Here is a 23,230-nt window from a genome sequence, read left to right as displayed (position 1 = left end):
ATGCAATTGCAATGAATAACATCATTTCCAGGATGGATAGAACCACTCCTAGAAACTTAAGTTGCAATATGGCATAGTTCTCAAAAACTCTTGATTGACCAAGAATAGCCATACAAGCCCTGTTCACATGGATATTCTTGTACAAGAAAACCAAAATATTTCATAAGGAGTGCCAGACAACTGGCACATGCCATCAACTGGTTACTGAAACTTGCACATGACAGGCATTGTAATTTTGTGCAAGTAAAAGGTTTCATGAAGCCATCTACAGAAAGTTTTAATTGAACAATTCCCCTACGGGATTCAGTAATGAATATTACAAAGTGTTGAACTAGAAAACCTTAAATTCTGAAGCATATAATGTTCAGAGAAAAAAAATGCTTGCAAACACTGCTAAGTGGCACCTCTTGACAAGTCGAAAGTTTAGAATGCATATGTGCCAAAATATACACTTCAAAATCAAAGAAGAATTCTTACATATTTGCATGCAAAACTACTATATGAATCAACTTGAGATAAAAATATCTTTTATCCAAATTACTACAGGGAGATAGAAGATAATGGAGCAAACTCTCTGAATAAGTAAAAAGTGTAATTTCTTTGGTTGTAAGTGGGGTTTATTATAATACACAAAGCACACAATCACACAAGGATGTTTGGATCAGTTTCATGAGGAACTACTTCTACCATTTTTATAAGCAAATTAAAAGTGTTGGTTGATGATCTGGAGAATAGTAAGCTACAAATCCTTGGGCATACACTCCATCAAGAATTAAACACAATAATGAGTTATTAGCCATAAAACTGACCAATGAAGGCTACGACAGGCTTACAAATAACTTGTGTTCTAGCCAAATAATAAAATAAGGAAAAACAGTAGGAAGAGATTAATGGTGAGGCTAATACTAGGATACAAGTAAACATTACATAGATCTTTAAAAAAATTAATGAACAATGCAGTGCCCATAATAAATGCCCAAGCAATATGCTTAATGCATATTCTCCAAACATTAGATTGCAACAATACAAGTGTTTTACCAACTGGAAGTATTGTGTCATAGACCAAAATATTCTGCTTCAACAACTAGATATAGTGCACCAAAGAGAATCAGCAATACCTCAATTTTGCCAAATCCTCCTCAAGACCTTTAGAGCGTTCAGCAAGTCGATCATAGGCCTTTTTTGAAACATCCTGATGGGAGTGCAAGAAAGACCATGTGAATCTAAAAATTAAAATCAAGAGACAAAAAGGGATGATCACTCAGTTGATACATAAAAAAAATATTACCTGAGAACCCTCAAACATAATCATTAGCTCCTTGTTTCGATCTTCTATAAAAATATTGAATGCAGGAATGTCAGAATGTTCAATAAGGAAACTTTCAGATTCATGAAGGCAAGCTTGGAATCTTTTTTATCTCCAGACAAAACAAAGAGGCATGGAATAACAAGATGGATCAACAATCACCAGATCGGTGCAAAGTGAAACTAAACAATGGTGGATTGTTGGTTGATCTGACCATACAGGTGGCAGCCTTTGTAAGCAGAAGTGCTAAATGTGTGAAACACCATATTCAAGATTCTCTTGGTATATTTGGATAGTTCTTTGGCCTCCAAGAATGGATCAGGTGATTCACATCCAGCTCATACTTATTTGTGGGGGGAGTTGGGAAAGATTGCAATTGCTGGTTGGAATGATGTTGTGCAAAGGTTGAAAGGTTCATCACCAAAAGGGAAAATATGCAAGCAAAGGGAAGCATCACGGACATAGGTGAGTGGCCTCTAGAGTAAGATGGAATTAAGGATCATGAACATGTGAAGAGATGAAATCAAATGAAGGGAGGGTGATGCAGAGGAGATAGAGTGGCAAGAAAGGGAAAGGAAAAGAGTGTTTAATACCAATTAGATAGGTTTTTATGTATTTCTTGCAAAGCGATTACACCACATGCACATATAACCAACCTCTAGTTCTTCAGACTTTATGCAAAAGGCAATAAAACCATTTAGTTCTTCAATAATTTACACATAGTGCATATTCCATGAATGCGAGTTAGTTCATTGTTCACACAACCTCATGTTTGGGGAAGCCCATAGTGCTAGTAATTAGCATCAGAAGATTTGAAGGATGACAACTATATGCTCAAACTCTTATTACTTTTGACCAAAGGAATGGAAATCTGAAAATTGTAACAGTGTCAAAACAGCAAATCAATAACATGGGAGGATCATCCTCACAAAAGTGAGCACCAAATCTAATCAACAAAGAGGTCAGCATCCATACAATAGCACACCAAAAGGCAAAGCGGTTGTTTCCAGAGTACAACCCTAATAGTAAAGGTCATGAACGATCCATGAAATCAAGTGTTTCCTTCTTAAAGGAATTGGTAAAAAGTGTGGAAAAATAGACAAAAATACCTGCAAGATCACCAGTGTTTGGATGAGTAGATGCTGATATCTTCCGCTCTTCTTCATACAACCTTCTATACATAGCAACCTACAAGTGATAGGACAACAAGCAATTGACTGTGCATACTTTTCATAGGATCAAATATGAACAACACAATGTTGCAAAGACTTACAGAACTGTGAAGAGATTCAATCATCTGCCCTTGTTCTTCAGACCTTTTAAGCACTGCTTCAACCTTGCTTGTTGCCTCAGCAGTGATCTTTTGGAGCTGAATTTGGAAAGCATCCTTGAAGAGAAAATATAAACCAAGTAAATCATAAACTATAAATTAGTGAGGAAACAAATGAGCTCCACAGGACACACAAAAGAAAATTTTACTTTCAGATTTTACCTTTAATTCTGTTTCCTTATTTTCCATTTCAGTGGAAAGTCGGGCAACATGACCTCTAAGTTGGACATTTTGCTCTACTAGTTCATTTATGTCCTTGAAAGAAATCTGTTAATACAAATCACAGAACATCAATATCCAACAACCATGTGCTATATCTTAGAAGAGACCAAGGACAAAAAAATTCACAATCACCATAGAAGGTAAGATAGATGGCATACAAGATGTTCAGAAGTTGACCTTCCTTCATTAACATCATCAATATTAACTGTACTTGCAAGAGGATTGTTATTGTATGACTGGGCAACACCACAGCGAACTTGAATTTCCTGGCATTCTTTCAAGAGTAGTGTTACCTACAGCAAAGTCATTTCATGATCAAAATTAATTATCTAATAGTTTTCATTCTTAAGAAACTACAATCTCTTTTCTCGGAATTAATTTGACACCTAAAACTGACAACCTTAAGATCCAGAAACAGAATCAAACTCAATAATTGACGAGTATAGGTAAATAACAAACCTGTTTCTCTAGATCAGTTATTTCCTTCTGGGCAATTGTACATTCACGTTCCCACTTTCTCGACTCAGCCTAAGAAAGAGTCATTTTAAACAACCAGAAGGGTATCATAATGCTCCATATTGAAATACAACATACCTTCAGATGCATAATTGTATTCTCAAAATTTTCATGGTTCTCCAATGACTGCTGCAATTTTTTGTTCATCAAATTATAGGCTTCTATCATCCTTGCGTGTTCATCTGATATAAAGCAGGAAGGCTTTTATCAACTAGCATAACAACAAAAAAAAGGGCAGCCCGGTGCACGAGGCTCCCGCCTTGCGGGGTCGGGGAAAGGATCCATTGTACGCAGCCTTACCTTGCCTTTGGCAAGAGGCTGTTTCCAGGATTTGAACCCGTGACCTCTAGGTCACAAGGCAGCAACCTTACCGTTGCGCCAAGGCTCCCCTTCATCAACTAGCATAACAACAAAACTTACAAAAAAACAACTCTCATATATTGTACGTTTTATATAATTCCATATATTTATATTAGTAAGTATCATGTATTAACACAGCCAGCGGGAAACAACAATGATATATTAAACCACCATAACTAGTATAGTTATTGGACAACAATTCAAATCGTTGATAACTAAGAATGGAACCATTTCAAATACAACAGGGATGCAGTTTGTCGGCTTTGAGAGTGGAGGGAAAACGCCACAATCAAGAACAAAAACAAAATAATAGACTACAGAACTTTCAACAAAGAGATTTCTGAACCCCAGTCAAATCAAAAGGAGAAATAAAGAGGTTACATGTTTCAAAACCAGGAGCAACTTCAGAATTCATCTAATAAATATAACATAAAAATGACAATAATGAAAAAGAAGATCATTTTGGAACTTCATATCTCAATTGGACTGATAAAGAGGGAGAAAAAAGTAAACAAAAAACTGAATATAACAAACAAATGAAGCAAACATAGGCTCGCCCCATATTCGAAGAAATAAACAGCCTAATACAGATAATCATGAAAATAGCAGCAAGATGAAATCTTCCTCTATAAGCGATCAAGTCTTAAAGAGTAATTTAAAAATGAGATAGAACTGTAGCTTTCACCAAGAACCATTGAGCTCAATTCAGTCACTTATGTATGTCCATCGTTTTCTATAGGCATGCGTTCATCACCAAGGAAACATAATGTAATGCACTGATCAGCATGCAAACACATGGAAGCTCCTCAAAGAGTTAAGAAGTATTCTTCCCTCCAGTGAGTCTTGAGATTATAAACAATATATAGCAACTGAAAACCCACTAGAGCAAGAAAAAAAATACCTATGGCAAAGAAAATTGCAAAGCTATTAGTACTAATAGGGTCATTGGTGTAGTGGGTTTAATCCGCATAGGTATTTTAGATATAGGTTTGGGTTATTAGGTATATACCTTGTAATTGTTATCTTACCAAAGCAATATAATATTTCCTTTTCCCAAATTCTAAATGATATCAGAACCACTCTCCTCGCGAGTTAGATTTTCCACAAAAAAAGAAAAAAATCCCTTAGGGGGTGTTGCTTCCACTGTTACAATGGCCTCAACTCATACAATTAACTTTTCCATAATCTCTTTGTGGGTGACCTCACAAGCTCTTCTGTTTGACCTCTTTGTGAGGCTCTAATCCAACAAAACTTTTCACGCTAGCAACTCCCTCAAACATGCAACACCAAGCCTACAGCTTGCCTGCAACATCCGAAACAAGTTTCAGGTCTCCTTGCACTACAAGCTGAGCCATGGCCAATTACCTCCCAATCCCTCTATTCCATAGAACCACAAGTGGCAACATAGTTTAAAATTTCAAACCGTGCTGAGGTTTCGATCTAAGACGGGAATGATACGGTTTTGATATTTTTTCTAATTTTTAAATATTAGTGTATATTAATTAAAAAATTATCTTTATTAATATTTGTTTGTTATAAATGCTCGCTATTGATTTTATTTCAGATGTTTAATGTTGAGTTCATATTTAGATATTTTCTCTTGACATGTTTGATATCTATTAAATTTTACAACAGAAATAGGAAGCTATAAATTCAAACTTTATATTTTTATTATTACTGCATATAATAAAATAGTCTTAGTCACTTCAATTTTATTGCAGAGACATGGAGTCTAAGAACTTGCATGTCATGAAAATGGGTTTTTAGCTTCAAATTGTTAGATTGATGATTATGGATATTATTTCTGTTATATTTATGTAGATGCAATAAAATCTTACAATTTCAAATTATTCTTATAATTTAATGTAATTTTTAATATATTTGTTGTATTTCAAAAATATATAAAATAGTCAATTTGATTTACGAATGAAGATAACATGGAATTTTATATTATGCAGTAAAGAGAAGATAGTATGATTGTTAACTTATTAATATAATGTATATTGTATTTATATATATAGCAATTATCAGATATATGTGTTTACTCTGTATATTTTTATTTAAAAATAATTTTTTTATTGATTTTAAATAAGTTTTCAACTATTGAATAACTTAAGATTACTAGACAAAAGCAAATAAATATATTTCTCTTTAAAGAAAATTAATATGTCATTAACTCGAATTAAAATTAATACATCATAACATCTTATCTTGCTAATACCCAAAGGAGTGTCCTGAATTGGATGGAAGCATTGGTTCTTGCAACATCCTAGTTAGATCAACCCTATAGTTCTCTAATTAAATAATTATCTCATAACATGCAATATTAATAGTGATTTCTCTAATTATCTGTCAGCATGTCTTCACCACTAGAAGAACTTGACACCACTGGAATCGAAACTAGTACATGCACAGGATAAGGGAAAATATGTCTCAACATATGATGCATTAGAGCTATAATAAGACGATCATGAGAATATGATAAACTTCGATCAAAATCAATATCAGCTAAACTCTTCCGCATATAAAGACAATCATGAGATTCCCTTTGTCTGTCACCTTTATATCAAAGTTAATACTGACTTTTAATAGTTCTAGTTCTATGATCATCATCTTGAATTGCATGTGTATAACCTTACTCACATATCCAAGGCTCTAATACCAGAGTCAAGGAAACATAAGTTTCACAACCACAAAGTGCATCACCATTGTCATCACTTTCATGAATATTTACACTATCATCGACATCACAATTATCATTTCGAACTTCTCATCAAACAACAGTGTCAAAAGGTCATGATGTTTCATCACTATCATCATGTTCTTGCTCATCAATTGAATTGATTGAATTTTCACCAATTCTCAATTGACCCTAACCCCTTCCCTTAAAAGCAAAGTTTTGCCTTTTTTTTTTCTTTCTCTTTAGGAAAAATTATAGGAGTTTTGCTTTTGCCTTTATTTACAGACTTTGGCTAGGTTTGGGGTTGGGGTGCTTCAAAACATCTAGGTCGAAATCTAAAAAAATCAAAATTCTCAATCAAAAGCTTCATCATCTTCATCTTCCTCACCGACATCTCCTCTAGCTTGTGCTTTTTCAATCTGTTGGGCAAGAAATTGAGATGGTCGTCGTGGATCTCCAACTTCATCAAGTAACAAGTTCTCAACCTCAATAGCGCACCACTAATCCATCATTAAATCATCCTCAGTTTAGACAAATCCAATATCAAATGGGTTTACATCATTGAACTCTTATTTTCCTTCTCTTCTATTATTGCTCTTAGTTGAAGACATGTATAATCAACATAGACCATTTTTTCCAAGCGACGATAAGAAAGACGATTTCATACTTTTGTATCAATGAAAGAGAAAGTTGACAAATATCTTTCGCAACTACTTAAAGACGTCTGCAAGAGATTTCATATTGCAATCTTTTACAAATTTAAGATTGATCCTCCGTATTGTAACCACCACTAAGCTTTAAGATAAATAAGAATAAAGTTAAAATAATATTTCTATTTGTTAACAACAATTAGTAACAATTTATGTTATATTTACCTGTATCAATTTTATATCTACATGGCACAGCAAAAGGATCGCTAAAAGAACCATATATCTCTCGAAATAATCGACTTTCATTAATAACCTCAACAACTAATTCTCTATTTATTTGTAGTCTTAATATTACATTTCTGAGAGCTACTAACAATATCATCATTTGTGGCAAGACTATAATGGTATTGACATGTTAGATTGAGATAATAGTCTAAAATAATTAAATACATATAATTATTAATATAAATATTAAAAATTCTTTATTATTAAAAAAATATGCACCTACCAAATCAATATATTTTCCCATTTGGCTGTCCCATTTGGTGATTGTAAACATTTTTTAATTTCCTCTTTTGCTTAAAGAATTAGGTGGTAAACATTGCCTATTTATGGCTTCTTATCAATGTCAACTTTGCGTATAACAACATACAAGGACTCTACTATCATAACAATATCTACAATATAGTCCCAAAATATAACAAATATAATAATTTTTTGCACCTCCCTACCTTCAATAATGCTAGAGTATCGAGAGGCTTCCCGATCCTCAGACGTGAACAAAACCTTGAATCTTAATTTTTTCTGAAATGAATTAACAGAAAAAAATAAGCCACAAACCTAGTTGTTGCTGGTCACAGAATCTCCTTGTCAATAAATTTTCTCATTAATCCGTGAATCCAGTGATGATTATAGAAGAATTTTGTTAACAACTGATCTCTTTTCACTACCTTCTTTATATCGAGTTTACTGATATCTAGCATCATCAAATCGAAACAGTGTGTTGCGTAGAGTATCCAAAATAATATTTGATACTCTTGCTCCAATAACTCTCCAACTCTCTTGAAGTTGGCACCATTATTTGAAATCACTTACATTATATGGTCTACACTATCTCTTGAATTACATTATCCATCAAACGATATATGTAAGATACATTATGATATTCTGTAATTGCATCAACAAATTTATGAAATATCACCTTTCTATTGCAGTATAGTAGAAAGTTGATAATGCTCAACCGTATAGGTATGTGCAGTTGTCACACATCAATATAATCTCATATAAGCCTCATTACTTCTTGCATGATAGGATCCAAGTCACGATCTCCACTTGTTCGTCTAAATACAAACTAGTAATGTCATATATTGTCAAAGGTTTAATACCAAAACAAAATTTTTGGATGTTGGATACCTATGTTGCAATAGCATGTGTTGTTTATTGCATTGGGGAAATTCGATTAAAATGAAAAAAAAAATAGCAATACTTTGATAGATTAATTTCTTCTCTCTTATATAGGCATTATCAATTCTAGTATGTTTGCTAACTTTGTCTGAGAATGTCAGTGGATCAATATTAGAATATTAATTGCACGCCCTCATTCCATAAAAGAGAGGACCAATACCACCTTGTGTTGAAGTAGCATGAACAATTGCACTCCTCCCCAATATTATAGTAGTCGAGTCACTTCCACTAGCGTCACCTATATTACCACTATATTGCATATGTTGCTTATATTCATATTGAGTTTGAAAAGCACTAAGAGCTGCCAAAAGTTCTTCGTCATTTAGACCTTCACCACGACCTTCAAATTTATTATAGACTGGTTCTCCAAAGGCTGGCCTACCAAAAATTTCACATTATTGTTTATACTTTAATCCTTTTTTGCCATTAAGTTCCTCTTTTTGAATGACAAATTTTTTGAGAAACTTTTGGATACTTAGAAACATCCAAATATCCACTAGCAAAATATTATTTTAGGGATGTAACCCGACCGTCGCATCCAATCATGTTCCAAATGCAAACATTGTCAAATCGACGTGCGTGTCTCCAAGTTAGATCATACGATCCTTGTTTTGGTGTCATTTGTATCACTAGCCAGCCGATCTCCTCTCCTTAAATTGCGATATACAAGAGCTTACATGTCCAAAGAGTGGTCGTCGCCCTGAGTCTTCAAGCATTTATAGGCTATTTCTTTTGATTTCTTGTGATCGACAAAAAGAACCAAATCAATTCCTTCTACCGCGCATTGTGTTGGCAACAACGCACACGAGCATTGGATTCTCGCACGTGCTATGATGGTACCGATGTTGGTCTCGCATCAAAACAGTAAAAACCATCCGTTTAGAACAGCACAAGTCGACACCTCTAACCTTGAGTGGCAGTACAAGAGCTCACACACTAGAATATGGCAGCCTCTTCTAACATGAATTGCCTTTGATACTTGACCACCCATGCCACTTACCATGAGGTTACACTCCTCCATCTCAACCTGTGACATCGTACAAAGCCTCAAGCATTAATCGCCTTCACCACAGCAATAGTGAGCAATCCATGCAATGTCACACACCTTTTCCATGTTTTCTTATCTGAGTGGAGACATTAGCCAGTGTCATCTCCTGCATGCAAGCAAGATTGCACGAGATTCAACTTCTTCATTGAACTTATCCAACAAAAAAACTTCCTCCCATTTCCAGATCCACAGTCTAGGGCATAGTTTTCACTCTCATCAATCACTGCTGACTATTACACCTCAACCACTGACCATGTGTCCCCTTGCTAACATTGCAGTAAACCCCTACAAAGCAGAGAATGCCTCTGTGAACCGCCAACCTCTCACAACTAACCTGCTCCTCCATAATCCTTCTCACATTTGGGACACAGCTTGACACCTCAGCACCGCCAAAGTTCCTCTCCTCCAGATCAAAGGAAAAGCTCGTTCTTGAGATCAATGAGCTTGTGTGCTGGTTCCTCTTTTGTTATTGAGCTTCTGCCTTCTTTGCTGGTTCTAGAGATTTCTGTTGAACATGCATGAGGCAAACCAAAAGATGTTGATGATCTCCTTTAGAGCCTATTGTGGTGACTTCTTTGCCTACTGATGTTTTTGCTTGGAGTCGAGATTTATATAGTCGTCCTTTGGCTCTAACTTTATTTTGTTCCAGCAGTTCAAAGAGAATGATTCCTTGGTCCTTCTGCCCAAACCACAGATTTCTCTCATGTTCTCACTGTTTCCTTTGTTGCTTCTTTGTCTTCCTTCTTTCAACACCTCCTATTCTTTCTTACTTGCCTGTTGGATATGCACTGCCCAAAATCTAGTGAAAGCTAAACAAAGGAATTGTCATGTTCTCACTCCAATGTACACTTGAAAAGAGAAAATATTATGTTTTCATTTCGCTATATCTAGCAAACCATTGAGCTAAGCAGTCCTTCTTTCCTATAAGACACTTGAGTGTTCTCCATTTCTCTATTCCCCACTTCATGAAGGAGATCACTTAAAAGACTAGTTCCTGAAATTTCTCTTTATCCTCTTTTCACTTCATCCTTTCTCTTTATTCTCTCTTTGTCAATGGTGCTAATTAAGGTCTAAGGTGACAATATGGCTATGCATTGATTGAAAGTTGAAGGAACTATAGATTGCATGCTTTGTCAATAATTTCCAAAGCTTTGCCATTTCATAGTCATGGTCTTGGTTAATGTTATTATTTTTATGTTATGAGAGTTTTGCCAGTTCATGAAACAAAGATGTACACAGTGTCTAAAATTCAGCTTGAGGAGTTTTAGAGGTTTTAGTACTAATAGAGTCATTGGTGAAGTAGGTTTAGTCCCATATTGATATTTTATGTCTAAAGTTATGTAATAATGGTTATCTCATTGAAGTAATACAATGTTTCCTTCCCCATATTGTACATAAAGGAAAAAGGACAGCATAAGAAATTTTTAAAAAAAACAAAAAAATGAATTTAGCATCAGATAAGATCATAAGAGTTACCTCGTTCATCGAGAATTAGTTCAGCCTTCTCTTCTATTTCATGTAGAACCTACACATTAAAAAACAATAATTACAAAACCATATAAAGTAAACATCATATATTTCTGCTCCTTTCAGGTAATTTAGTAGATTTTTTTGAATAGTCATAATGCAAAAACAGTCATATGTATGTTACACGGGCATCTATAGCAACCATGTAGAAGAATTGTAATAGAACAATTTATACGCTAGAAGCTTATGCAAAAAGAATCAACAAGGATTCTTTAAAAAGGAAAGATAGAATTTGGCAATGCAGAAAATTTAATAAATGGTATAACATGTACTAGCAGCCAGAACCAGTACCCGTGCCAAAACAGCTTCTGCATTTTTCCGACCCCACTTCTCATGCCGCAAAGCATCAGCAGCTTCTTGGTATTTCTCATACATCTTAGCAAGCTACACAGAAGAAAAAGACAAACATTCAAGAGCGAGTAAGCTTGACTAAAAAACAAACAGAAAAGAAATGATGAAAGTTCAGCCTTACACTCCAGCCATCACGTAGAAGGGAAGCCGCTAATGCTGTGCCAGAAACACCAAGCGGTATCTTAGGGACAAGAATCTGATTGATCTCAATGTTGGTGATTTCTGCAACTGTTCTGTTAAAACAGTAAAATAGAAGCTTAGTTTATATAAAATAAACTACGTTTCTCTTTACTAGAGGAATATATGATCAAGTCCATCGCACACTTTCAATGACAATAGGAGGGGAAAAAACAAGCTAGATTTTTTAATATTTAGTTGGCCACATGATTGTCTCTCCTATTCCACTACATGCAAGGCAATTTCTTTAACGGAACTAGAAATAGGTACAACTGAGTACTGAAGCAAGTTTTCCACTGTGGGTGGAGATCCTTAGCACTAGTTAGGTTGTAGCAAGAAAAAAAGCAAGCTTGTGAACCTTCAAAATCAACACTAGAGGATCCAATAACACTGTTGAAAAAAGGTGCCTTAAAGTAAGGGTGAGTATTCGGTTAAAACCGAATCGAACCGAACCGAATTAACCGAAAACCGAATAAACCAATTTTTTTCGAACCAACCGAACCGACCGAATTTCTCAATAAAAACCGAACAAACCGAACCAATATTTTATCGGTTAATTTGGTTTTCGACCGAATTAACCGAATTAACCGATTTTTTTAAATATTATAAAAATTTTATTAATAAATTAGAGATTGATAAATTTATTTACTTAAAATTTATAAATTATTTTTTTAATTTAATTAATTCGGTTTATTCGGTTTAACCGAATAAGAAAATTTAAAACCGAAACCGAACCGAATTAACCGATTTAAAAAAAAAATAACCGAACTTCCGAAATAACCGAACCGAATTAAAAATTCGGTTCGGTTTGATCAGTTTATTCGGTTTAACCGAATTTTTGCTCACCCCTACCTTCAAGAGAATTTAGTAAAGTAGGGTGGTCAGAGGTGAGATCAAGTTTAGGACCAAAAGAAACAACCATGCTACTTAATTTCTGCCAAAACCAATATGCTACTTAAATATTGGTAGAACATAAGTAGCGTTGGCATTTGCATAACCTAAATATTCTTGAGTATCTTCCAAATTCAGGTGAGTCAAATAATTTTTCAGGACGAAATACAGATTATAAGGGTTAGAAAAGATTAATTCAAAATTTCAAACTGGTTGATTTCTAAAATCATGCTTTGGTTAAGTTTGAGTATGGGATAAGGAAACCCACGACTAACCAAACTTCCAAGTTAAGTAGGGTCCAGCCCTCAGATTACCAGTTATGTTGAGGACCTGTAACATCTGAAGGAATCTCCGCAAACATGTATAAAGAATTATCTTTCAAGGAAAGCAACTCTTTAAGAACATATCAAAAAGTACTGGAAACAAGCAAACAAATAATATAAGTGAAATGCAACTACTGTATAAGCCAGTTTTGTTGATGCATTCATTGTTGAACTAGATTGCATATATTTATCTTGCATACCACAGCCTTCCACTTCCATCAAGGAGCCAATATTCTAGTTTGTATAATCCCTAAATCAGATTGATATAATTGTTGGAAAAAGAAATATAAGATTTGTAGAGGCGCCCACAATTTGCCGTCACTACGGGTTGGCACTTAATATCTCTGTTCACATGTAAAGCCTTTACAAATAGCCATGTAGAAGACTCAAATCCACACCCATATCGGATACACATAAGATTTTTCTTTCCAATCAAAAATTCACATTGGCATCATAACTAATCTATTTCATGTTAATCAAATGGGATTTTTTTTGCCTTCTATAGGAAATCCTATCCCTACAATTATAATATTAGAAAATTATTATTTAAAACAAAAGTTGAAAGCAGAAGAAGAGGGACATACAGATCATGTAAACTTGAATCTGCATGAAAATTGGGCACTGGAACAAGACTTATTTCACTAGATTTTCTAGCATTCTCAAGTTCAGCTTCATATTTCTCTAATTTCCCTTTCAGGTCTGCAGCATCCTGCATGACAAGAAAAGTCACTGCCATGCAGTATAACAGAACTTCAAAAGGAACTATCTTTAAGCAAATTTATGGCACCCATCTGTAACATGTGTGCCACAGGGAGTCATGACATGCCTGTAAAACGTTAGAATACAAAAATGTATCTGTCACATCATCCATGGGTATATCCATTGGTGCACAAGAATGGAAAACAGTCAGTCGACTATTTACATCAGAGACAATCTTAAGAAGATTGGCACTAATTGCTACATGGCCTACAAGACCAATGGAACATGTAGCTAATGCAGGAATCATGAACCCAAATATAATACAAGGGCAGGTAATTGTCAATTTAAAACAGCAACCTTAGTGTAATCCAGCATCAGCAAGAAATTCATACCTTCTCAAGATTTTTCCGTTGTGATGATTCCTTTTCCAGTTTATCTTTGTATTCATTTTCAACTTGACAAAGATGTGTCTGCATGAAATATATACATCTCAAATTTCACATCACAGGATGAGTTCGAAAAATAATAATACTAATAATAAATTATCAAATTTGTTAGACAGTAATAAGCACCTCTAAGGCTTTGATAACACCTTCAAGCTCTCCAGACTTTTTGGACCATTCCTCAGATCTTTCTTTATAAAGATCAGCAATTTTTCTAACCTTTTAAGAAGGCAAAAACTTTCTGGATTATTAAAGGAAAGAACAATGACTTCATTAAACATTTGTTGACTGATCCTATACATAAAAAAAGATGAAAAGAATTTCAACTTATCAGGAACGAGATAATCATCATGTCAAAATCCAAAACAGCCAAGCAGTAGATTTGAATTAATCTCACAGATCTGCTTCTTCACAACAGACTTCATCTCTACCACATCTGATATCTTCTTCTCCATTGCAGTTCAGCATGTCTGTGAAGGCAGATTTAGTACATTTTCTAGACCAAGATAGACCTCTGTTGCAGGAGCCACATGGTCATGTTCTGGTTGCCATTGTCAGTCAGGTTGCCTTCTTCATGGTAAATATATAGTTTGGTTTTAGTATACTAGTGTTCCAGTCTTTTGTTTGCCCTGACTGCAAGTGGTACTGTAAGGGCTAACTTCAGTGCAAAGAATGTCAAGTGTTTCCATCACAGCCAATTGACATAAATAGGGTTTCTTTGTGATAGTAGGGAAATTAACCACCGCCACTAAAGCTTGAAGTACCTCAAATTAATATCATGTGTGCAAGTAGGGAGAAAGGAAGGCGAACAGTCCAACAGTAAGAGTGAAACACCATCATTGACAGGATCTCGACACATGGTGGCACAGAATTGGAGGTGCCTTTTCCTAGTGCCTACGAGTAAGATTTGAAACAGCGGTAGAAGAATGTTTTGACAGTTTTTGCAATGTTATTCCTCTGACATCCTCTGCCAGAGCAGCCTAACCAACTTCCAACGGTAGAAAAAGACAAAGAAAGCCAACCATCTTTAAGGTCAATCATCACAGCCATGTCTCAACAACTTCGACCAAGCCTAGACCACCTTAGCCTTGCCCGGATCATCAGGCAGCCACTGAACACCTCTAACAGTAAACATCCACTACGACCCCAGCCAAGTTCCTCAATCAAAGTGTTTCCATCCCGGTCAAACCTGAGCATGCCAATTATAGCTGTCAAATTGGGTTGGGCCGGTCGGTTGGCCCGCCCTGCCAAACAATTTAGGCGGGTTGGGTTGAAATTTTATCAACCCATTTTAAGATGGATTCAGATGGGCCGACCCGTCTAAGCCCGCGACCCGCGTGGGTTGGCCCGTGGCGGGCTTTAGTTGGCCCGGAGGTTGAGAATTTTTTTTTCAAAATTTAAAATTAAAATAGAAAACTCAATGGACTAGTGGATTTGATCCATCTAAAGCGCAATTCAAACTTAAAAATTTCAACTTTACCAATTTAAACGGTAATCCAAACATAAAATTTTTAATATTTTTAATATTTTTTATTTTTTGACGGGCCCGTGAGTTGGCCGCCTAACCCTCAACCCGCCTTGGGTTGGGTTAGGTTAGGTTGGAGATTTCCCAACCCGCCAAATTAGTGGACCGGCATGCCCTGCCCCGCCATATGACGGATTTCTGGTGGATTGATCCGTTTGACAGTTCTAATGTCAGTATCCACTTTGGCTACACCTCAGTCAAACCCAAGTGAGCTGCATTACCATCCCCTAGTTTGGTCAACAACTTTCCTATTCAACAACAACCCCACTCATTGATCTGAAACAGATTACTATATTTTTGGCACTGATTTAATTTTTTATAAATCAAACACTAACACTTCGCAATAGACTTCACCTCCTCTAGGTCTGTCACATTCTCCATTATGTGCTATCAAAAAAGGCAGATTAGATATTTCATCTAGACAAGTGCAGGTCATCAGTAACAGAAGTAACATGGTCCTCTTCTCGTCACCATTGTCATAGTCAGGTCTTCTTGTTCAATGGTAATACATAGTTTGGTGCTATACATTGTTCCTCTTTTTTTGTTTATTCTCCGTATGCACATGGTATTATAAGGCTTATCTTTGAACCAAATAATATCAAGTTCTTCGAAAACTACATAATATCTTTTTCTACTCTCATGTGCATTTATTGATGTTTTTTCATATGCTATGGGACATGGAAACAAGCTAGGGATCCATACTTAAGTGGTCTGCATATAAGACAACTTAGAACTTTTTCTGAATCTGAGAGATAACCACTCATTTCAATCAATTTCACAACTTTGTCATTGCTTCTAGAGAGTTGTAGCAGATCATAGCAAATGTTAAAATTAAGTTGTAACACCAATAAGCTGATTGTTATTAGGTTTCAGCACACAGTTTCACATGAATTTATGTTGGTCAAAACCAAGGTTTAAAATATCGAGCCGTGCCGGAGTTTCGGTCCCGGACCGGAACGATACAGTTTCGGTACCGTATCGTACCGTGCCGGTATAATTTCAGTATTTTTAAAATATATAATATATTAACTAAAATAAAAAATTTAATCTAAATAATTAAAAATAAAATATAAAATATTTTTTAAAAATAATAAATTAATTTTATGGATTTTATTAAAGACTATTTAAATTATCCCGAAAAAAATCAAAAACCATCGCAATCGTGCGCTGCCCGCGCGCGGAGGCAACTCCTGGCCCCGCGCGGCGCCTCAGGTGGCGTTTTCATGCCGGAACCGTGGTGCCGGTGCCGATACCGCGGCGGAACGAAAAATTTCGTCCGTATCGCACGATACGGCTCGGTATTTTAATCCTTGGTCAAAACTAAAATTTCAAGGAAGCACTTTTATACCCTCTACATGATGCATACATGGGCATGTTGTGAGACTATCACAAACCATCTCACCTTCTGAACCTGGACTGAGATCAACTCTTGAAGTTTAGATATGATCTGTTTCTACTAGATGATGAAGTTGAGGTAGTGAAGGCAGTCAAATTGCTCATGGAGACCATGGGAAAGGGAGCGCACTAATTGTGGAAGCTGGGACATGTAGAAGAGACATGCAACATTCTAAATGGCTTCTCACTAGTACACCCCACACATTTTGCTAATATGGCTCAACCTGAGCAATGTTTATAGGATGGTATCTTTGTCCAATCAGAACCCCAACACTAGCAAGACTATGACTGTCACAATCAAGGAATATTTATGGTTAATTTGGTTTACAAACTTCACGGAGGATAATATCTCAGCTTGTGACCTCCTTAGTCAATAGAAGTACTCCCACAGCTTATCTAACAGACAATTTTAGATCAAATTATTGGATTCCAAATTCAAGGTCCTCTGCCCTTTGTGCACATATCTAGTAAAAAAATTTCTTTATATCATTACATCAACATCCTAGAATAGCAATGTAACTCTCATGGTGAAGCACACTTATTCAAAGGCATGGCCAAAACATTCTCACTCTATTTCATCACTTTCCTTGATTTGTATACCTATGTTTAATATTTGTAAATAAACTTACTATGTTATTGCACTGTTCTGTATCATTCAGTACTGACTTTGTTTTATTTAAGATCGATAGACTAGGAGGGTGATTAGCACATGGCAAAACTCTCTAGCATTGAATTAATTGATTGTGGCTCCAACTTTGTCTGCTCTAGTGATTGAGATATCTCCTCTTCAAATATGCAGACTCAGGAAACCTCAGACTCCAAATTACAGAAGTTGATTTTTAGTTATATAGTCCGCCTCAAATGTGAGTCCTGTCAACTAGGAAATCATTCTCAATCCCCGTTTCTTAATCACCTCAATAAACTCGCTAATGCACATTCTCTGTAAAATAAATTCTAATTTTTGGGTTTTTTATATGTGAATCTCCAGAATTTGATTAAATTTTTTGAGTATCCTTTGACCTTTGATGGTGTTTATTCGAAAATGACATGGTTTTTCTTAACAATACAACATTCTGAAATTGTCTCCATCTTTCTTCTTTCTGTGTTGATATAAAAACATGATTTGATGTTTCCATCTGGGTATTACAATGCAAAAACAAGAAAGAGTATTTCTCAAGTACTTTTCAATCTCTCCTCTCTAGTAAACACCATCCATCAGTCATCTTGTTCTTATGCACCCCCAAAGAATATACAAAAACATTAATGTTTCATGTAGGCACTCTAGGCAAAAATATACTCTTGATATGCTTGAAAATGATGGAATGTTAGATGCTAGAAAAGTTAGCATTTCTATGTATCCCAATATCACACTAATATCAAGATACAGGAACATTATCTAATCCAAGAAAGTAAGCAGAATAGTTGACAAATTACAATTGAACCAGACAACTACTTTATTATAAGCATCTCTAGTCACATTCTTGAGTCTTCAAGTGAGTAGCATTAGGAGATAGATTTGAGAATTCTTCAAATGATCGAAGTTCAAATTCAAACACATACTAATTCAGATTGGAAAGGTTTCCATACATACTAAGTTACTTTGCTATCTGGGAAGGAGATCTGATATGTGTGTGTATGGCCCTTGATCAATACAAGCTTGTTTGGCATAACAACTAACAAATAAACTATGCAATGTTCTTGTTGATCCAATGAAGATATATTATGATAATCAAGGCTACTATGCATGATTTGAAATCTCAAGTTGAGCCGAAGCTTTGTCCCTGGCCAGCTCAAAATGGTGCCATCAGTGTCAAAATGGTGTCGTCAATGCCGGTATCAATGTAAAGATACGCCAATGTAGGAGAAGAGGGAAGGAGAGGAGGAAGAAGGTCGAAGAGTAGAGATAAGAAACTTGCCTAGCATACCTAGGGTTTCAATGTAGAGTCAATGCAGAGGGGGAGGAGAACAGTGGAAGAGGAAGAAGGTGTTGGCTTGCGCTTTTGTTTCGTGCGAAGAAGGGATGAAGTGGCAGAGGAGTGTGTTCCATGTGATGAGAAGGAACTACTGTGCAGAGGAAGAAGAGCTTAGTTTGGTTCATTCTGTGCAAAGAGAGCTTAGTTTGGTTCATTCCATGTGGTGCAAATGAGGTGCCGGTGCGCATGTCAATTTCATACAGCATGGAGGAGAAGCCAAGGAGCTAAATAAGTCATCCAAGAGAGTTTGGACTATTTTGCATGTAGATGAATGGGTGCAACAAAATATTTAGCAGAGAACAAAACTTTAAGCAAAACTATTAGACACACTGCTTTCAAATTGAGCTTTAATAAAAGAATGAAATTCATTAAATAGACTGTTATTTTGTAAAAAAGTGCAATTTAAAACGATCATTCTATCTTTGTTCCCATGACCAATGGATTTCATGATCAAGCTTTTAAGAGGCCCAAGAATTTAACTTTATAATAAATTGAAATCTAAAGCTCTATAATATATTTTTGAAACAACGTAAGACGAAGGATTGAGGGTCTAGTAGAGATTATATGCTATGACCTAATACATGTATCTAGGGAGATATCTAGGGATTAATTTTTTTAGAGTTAACCCCTTACATGCATCTTGTCGCACTTTACCCAAGGTTAATCAGCCAAATAGCTAACTTCCTTCAATGTGCGTGATCTAGAGCAATGTCAGAACAAGAAATATAACAAAATCAAGAAGCAACTGCTACCCTCAAGAATATAGCGAAACCAGCTTGATAGAAAAATTTGGAAATGAAGGGAACATAAGGCAAGTGATCAGTAGACATAAAGGAGCAGTGTGACTATAGGTATGAATAAGTCACAGCAATGATTCATCAATGATGCATTGTAGGCATAAATGACAAGAAGAAATTAGATCACTGCACTGAACATCTATCATGATTACCCAATGTTAACTCCAACATAATCTACTACAAAAAATCACACCGCACAAAAGCAGACCATGCAATGACTAACTCCATGAGTTCCACATCTACTAAAGGGATATACATTTTCTAAGTTGTAAGCACAGTCAAACCCATTAGGTGAATCATTGTAATTTCCCACTCTACAACAAAGAATGGTGTCTATATATGCTCTACCATGTTCATAACTACCAAATTTAGCATAATCATCCTGCATCCATCAGTCAATAAAATGGACAACATATGGCCAAGGTGCTAGAAAGTGGTATAATTGCTAAAATGCTCAAAAAAAAAGTCATCCTATAGGCCACAAGCCTCATCCGCAATAGAGTAATCATCCGTAAAGGCCTCATCCTATCCTTAATAGTCATCATCCACTGAAGCACTTATCTACAATAGACTCATCATCCGCTAGTAGATCCTTATCTGCCAATAAATTATCTAATATTATCTTATGTCATATGTCCACGTCCTAACCTATAACTCTAGCTACCTGACCTTGTAAATATGCACCTGCACTTACAAAAACAATAAACAACTACATTGCATTATTCATCCAAAAACAACTTAATTAGTCTACATTCCTACTTGCTAAACCACCTAAAACAATGTCATATAAAACCAATCGTATAAAACATTCGCATGAATGGCCTAACAAATAATGGTCTGGTATGATATAAAATACCACATGTTGCCACTAATCTATTACATAAACATACATCATGAGATCTCACATATGTGCAAATCATTGAACATCAATAATAATATGAACAACAAAAAAATAAGAATACAAAGCCACCAAACAACCCAAGTTAACAGACTAATACAGTAAATTGGACTCTCACTAAGATCCAATATGTTGAGATCAACCCCAAGAGACTATCTATTATCACCTCTCCACTAACATCAAATTTATACACCCATATGCCACCTCAAATCTTTTAGGTACCACATCATTCATACTTCTCAGTAAAGATAATTATGACCTTAATTACTAATTTGATTTTGAATTTGAACCAATCTATTCTCAAGTAGCATATACTTGACAAGTAGATCAACTAACTCACCATCATAGTTAACTCTCCAATCCTGAGTAACATCAATGATCTCACAATTCAACATTGTCATAATCAATCATTTAAATATTAAAGCAATTGTCCCATAAAATCAGAATCTATAAATTCATGATTCCATAATATTAGATAATGCTCCAAGATAAATCATTTTGATTTGATAAATTATTACTATATCACCTCAAACTTCCATCATAATCATCCTAATATTTTCCTTGCCTCAAATCCCCAAGTTACCACATCATTCATACTTCTTAATTAAGACAATTTAAACCTTAATTACTGATTTGATTCCCAATTTGAATCAACATATTCTCAAATAGCATAACCTCGACGAATAACGCACCATCAAAGTTAATTTCTCCAATACAGGTCCAACTCAATGACCTCACAATTCGACCTTGTCATAATCAGTCATTTATAAAATTAAAACAATTCTCCCTTAAGCTCAAATCTATGCACCATCATGGCTCCATAATATTAGATAACACTCTGCAAAAATAATTCATCTCGATTCAATGTCAATTCTAATATTACCTACAATTCCCACCAAAATCATCGAAATATTTCCCATGCTTCCCACCATAACCTCAATCATTTTCCCAATAGAATGACCGACTATTATAACCTTAATGTTATCATCAAGCTTAATAGATTGTCGTCACAACCAGATCATCCATCTCTACATCATCAGCTCCATCTATGTGCCTGGACAACCAACTCAATAGGATCAATGCACAATTAGAAACATTTGTTCTCACTCCTAGGTTAACTTCAAATACCTAATTTGAATGTAAAGACTCTAATTAATCAAATATAAATATGAAAATAAATGCCACAATCTATAACACAGCCATTGCAAAGATTGCCCACAACTACGAAGCACAAAGAGTCTACCTTGAGCCATTAGCTCACTTGCCAAAGCACATTAGCTCAACTGGTTTCCAATAATTCTTATAAGATTCAGCCTATCAAACAAAAAGATATGATTGATAGACAAGATCAGATGAGACCTGCTATTAAAAGACAAATACTTATATTACTGAAAACATAAACCTGGTGACATACTGACGAGATGAGATGTTGCAAGGTCACAACAAGAGCAACAATTATGACTCCAATGGTGTACCACCTTTTTTGTGACTGTCAGAGGCAAAGGGCCTACGGCTGCACCTGGAGAAAATGGTTGGAGGGGTTGCTGCTTCCTGGAGGAGAGGGATCAGGTTGCTACAAGAAAGGGAAGGAGAGAGTCAGATTGCCTTATCTCAATAGAGAAGACAAGACAATTGGGGTCTGCTCACGTGAGGAAAAGAACTCAGTTGTTAGCATCGGCATTGAGCACACGTTGCACAAGTAATGTTAGCAATGAGATGGATGAGAGCAGAACCACAATAAAGGCTGCAAAGCAGGACATGTACGACGGTTGCATGAGGTGGAGCATTGGCCACAAGCAAAAAGTGTGAGCATAGACAAACAATAGTGCAAGGGCAAGCAAGTTCCTGCACTAGTTTGGGAAAAGGGAGGGAGGGGTGGGAGAACTCACAAGCAAGGAGGACCTAGAGAAAGCTTGTGTCATGCCATACAAGGAGTGAGGAGGGGACTAGTGAGATTAGGAGGAAGAGAGGAAAATTTTTAATACCCAAAAAATCCCTAACTGAACTTGAGCTTGCCTGAATCAGACCTGTTCAAACTGGTTCCAATCCTAAATTAACCAAATTGATTCATGCCTATTCCTTGATCAGCCATTTTAAACCCAAATTAGACATAAGTGGAACTTAATTACTTAAAATCTGCCTTTAAACATCCCAGTTCGCACATAATTATAACACAAATACATCTAATTATCCCTAATTAGTCCTAACTAAACCTTGCAATGTCATGTCATGCACTTCTATTAAGAAAAAACAATTTTAAATATTTTCTTAATATTGACCACATAATGCACATTTCCAATCTATGAAATAGCTTGAGTGGTCATAGGTTGCATAAATTTTTTTAGTGTATTTTCATGCCCTGAACCTAAACTTTGTTTAGCTCAGTTGACATCATGATCATCATTCCTAGTTTCCACTGTAAATCAACTCAATGTATATATATACATAAACAATAAAGGCTAAAACTTAGAAAAAGCAGACGAATTTTCTCATGATATTTCCCAAACATCAGAATAGCATCCACAATATAGTACCAAACTGAATCAAAGAAAATACTGACAGTTGAGAGTTCAGATGTGAGTTGAACTTCATTGGCTGCTGCAGCATCCTTGGATGAATAAAGTTCCTGCATAATTTCAGGCAAGACATGAGTTA

At 35.6% G+C, this 23,230-nt stretch overlaps 1 protein-coding gene and 1 pseudogene across 4 annotated transcripts in view; both read right to left on the bottom strand.

Annotated features, from left to right (window-relative positions):
• LOC141847461 (nuclear-pore anchor-like) overlaps positions 1 to 23,230 on the bottom strand; it is a 46,336-nt gene that overhangs the window by 19,551 nt on the left and 3,555 nt on the right. For 2 of the 4 annotated variants that reach the window (XM_074735507.1, XM_074735508.1), the window contains exons 6-20: positions 23,136 to 23,201; positions 14,117 to 14,206; positions 13,937 to 14,014; positions 13,430 to 13,554; positions 11,576 to 11,687; positions 11,395 to 11,487; positions 11,053 to 11,101; positions 3,453 to 3,556; positions 3,318 to 3,386; positions 3,017 to 3,151; positions 2,799 to 2,903; positions 2,580 to 2,693; positions 2,416 to 2,494; positions 1,289 to 1,332; positions 1,119 to 1,192 (exon numbers count right to left, since the gene is read on the bottom strand). In XM_074735507.1, the coding sequence (XP_074591608.1) occupies positions 1,119 to 1,192; positions 1,289 to 1,332; positions 2,416 to 2,494; positions 2,580 to 2,693; positions 2,799 to 2,903; positions 3,017 to 3,151; positions 3,318 to 3,386; positions 3,453 to 3,556; positions 11,053 to 11,101; positions 11,395 to 11,487; positions 11,576 to 11,687; positions 13,430 to 13,554; positions 13,937 to 14,014; positions 14,117 to 14,206; positions 23,136 to 23,201 (1,337 nt within the window). Of the gene's footprint in view, positions 1 to 1,118; positions 1,193 to 1,288; positions 1,333 to 2,415; positions 2,495 to 2,579; positions 2,694 to 2,798; positions 2,904 to 3,016; positions 3,152 to 3,317; positions 3,387 to 3,452; positions 3,557 to 11,052; positions 11,102 to 11,394; positions 11,488 to 11,575; positions 11,688 to 13,429; positions 13,555 to 13,936; positions 14,015 to 14,116; positions 14,207 to 23,135; positions 23,202 to 23,230 lie in introns of those variants that run through there. The other 2 variants (XM_074735509.1, XM_074735510.1) reach the window with 2 other exon arrangements.
• On the bottom strand, positions 7,264 to 9,074 carry LOC141847124 (uncharacterized; annotated as a pseudogene).

The sequence above is a fragment of the Curcuma longa genome, chromosome 16 (assembly GCF_044706935.1).
Source record: "Curcuma longa cultivar G26 ecotype Majalengka, Jawa Barat chromosome 16, ITB_CL_G26_1.1, whole genome shotgun sequence".
Classification (NCBI taxonomy): domain Eukaryota; kingdom Viridiplantae; phylum Streptophyta; class Magnoliopsida; order Zingiberales; family Zingiberaceae; genus Curcuma; species Curcuma longa.
Note: the sequence above shows the minus strand (reverse complement) of the source record. Positions and strands in the feature narration are given on the sequence as shown.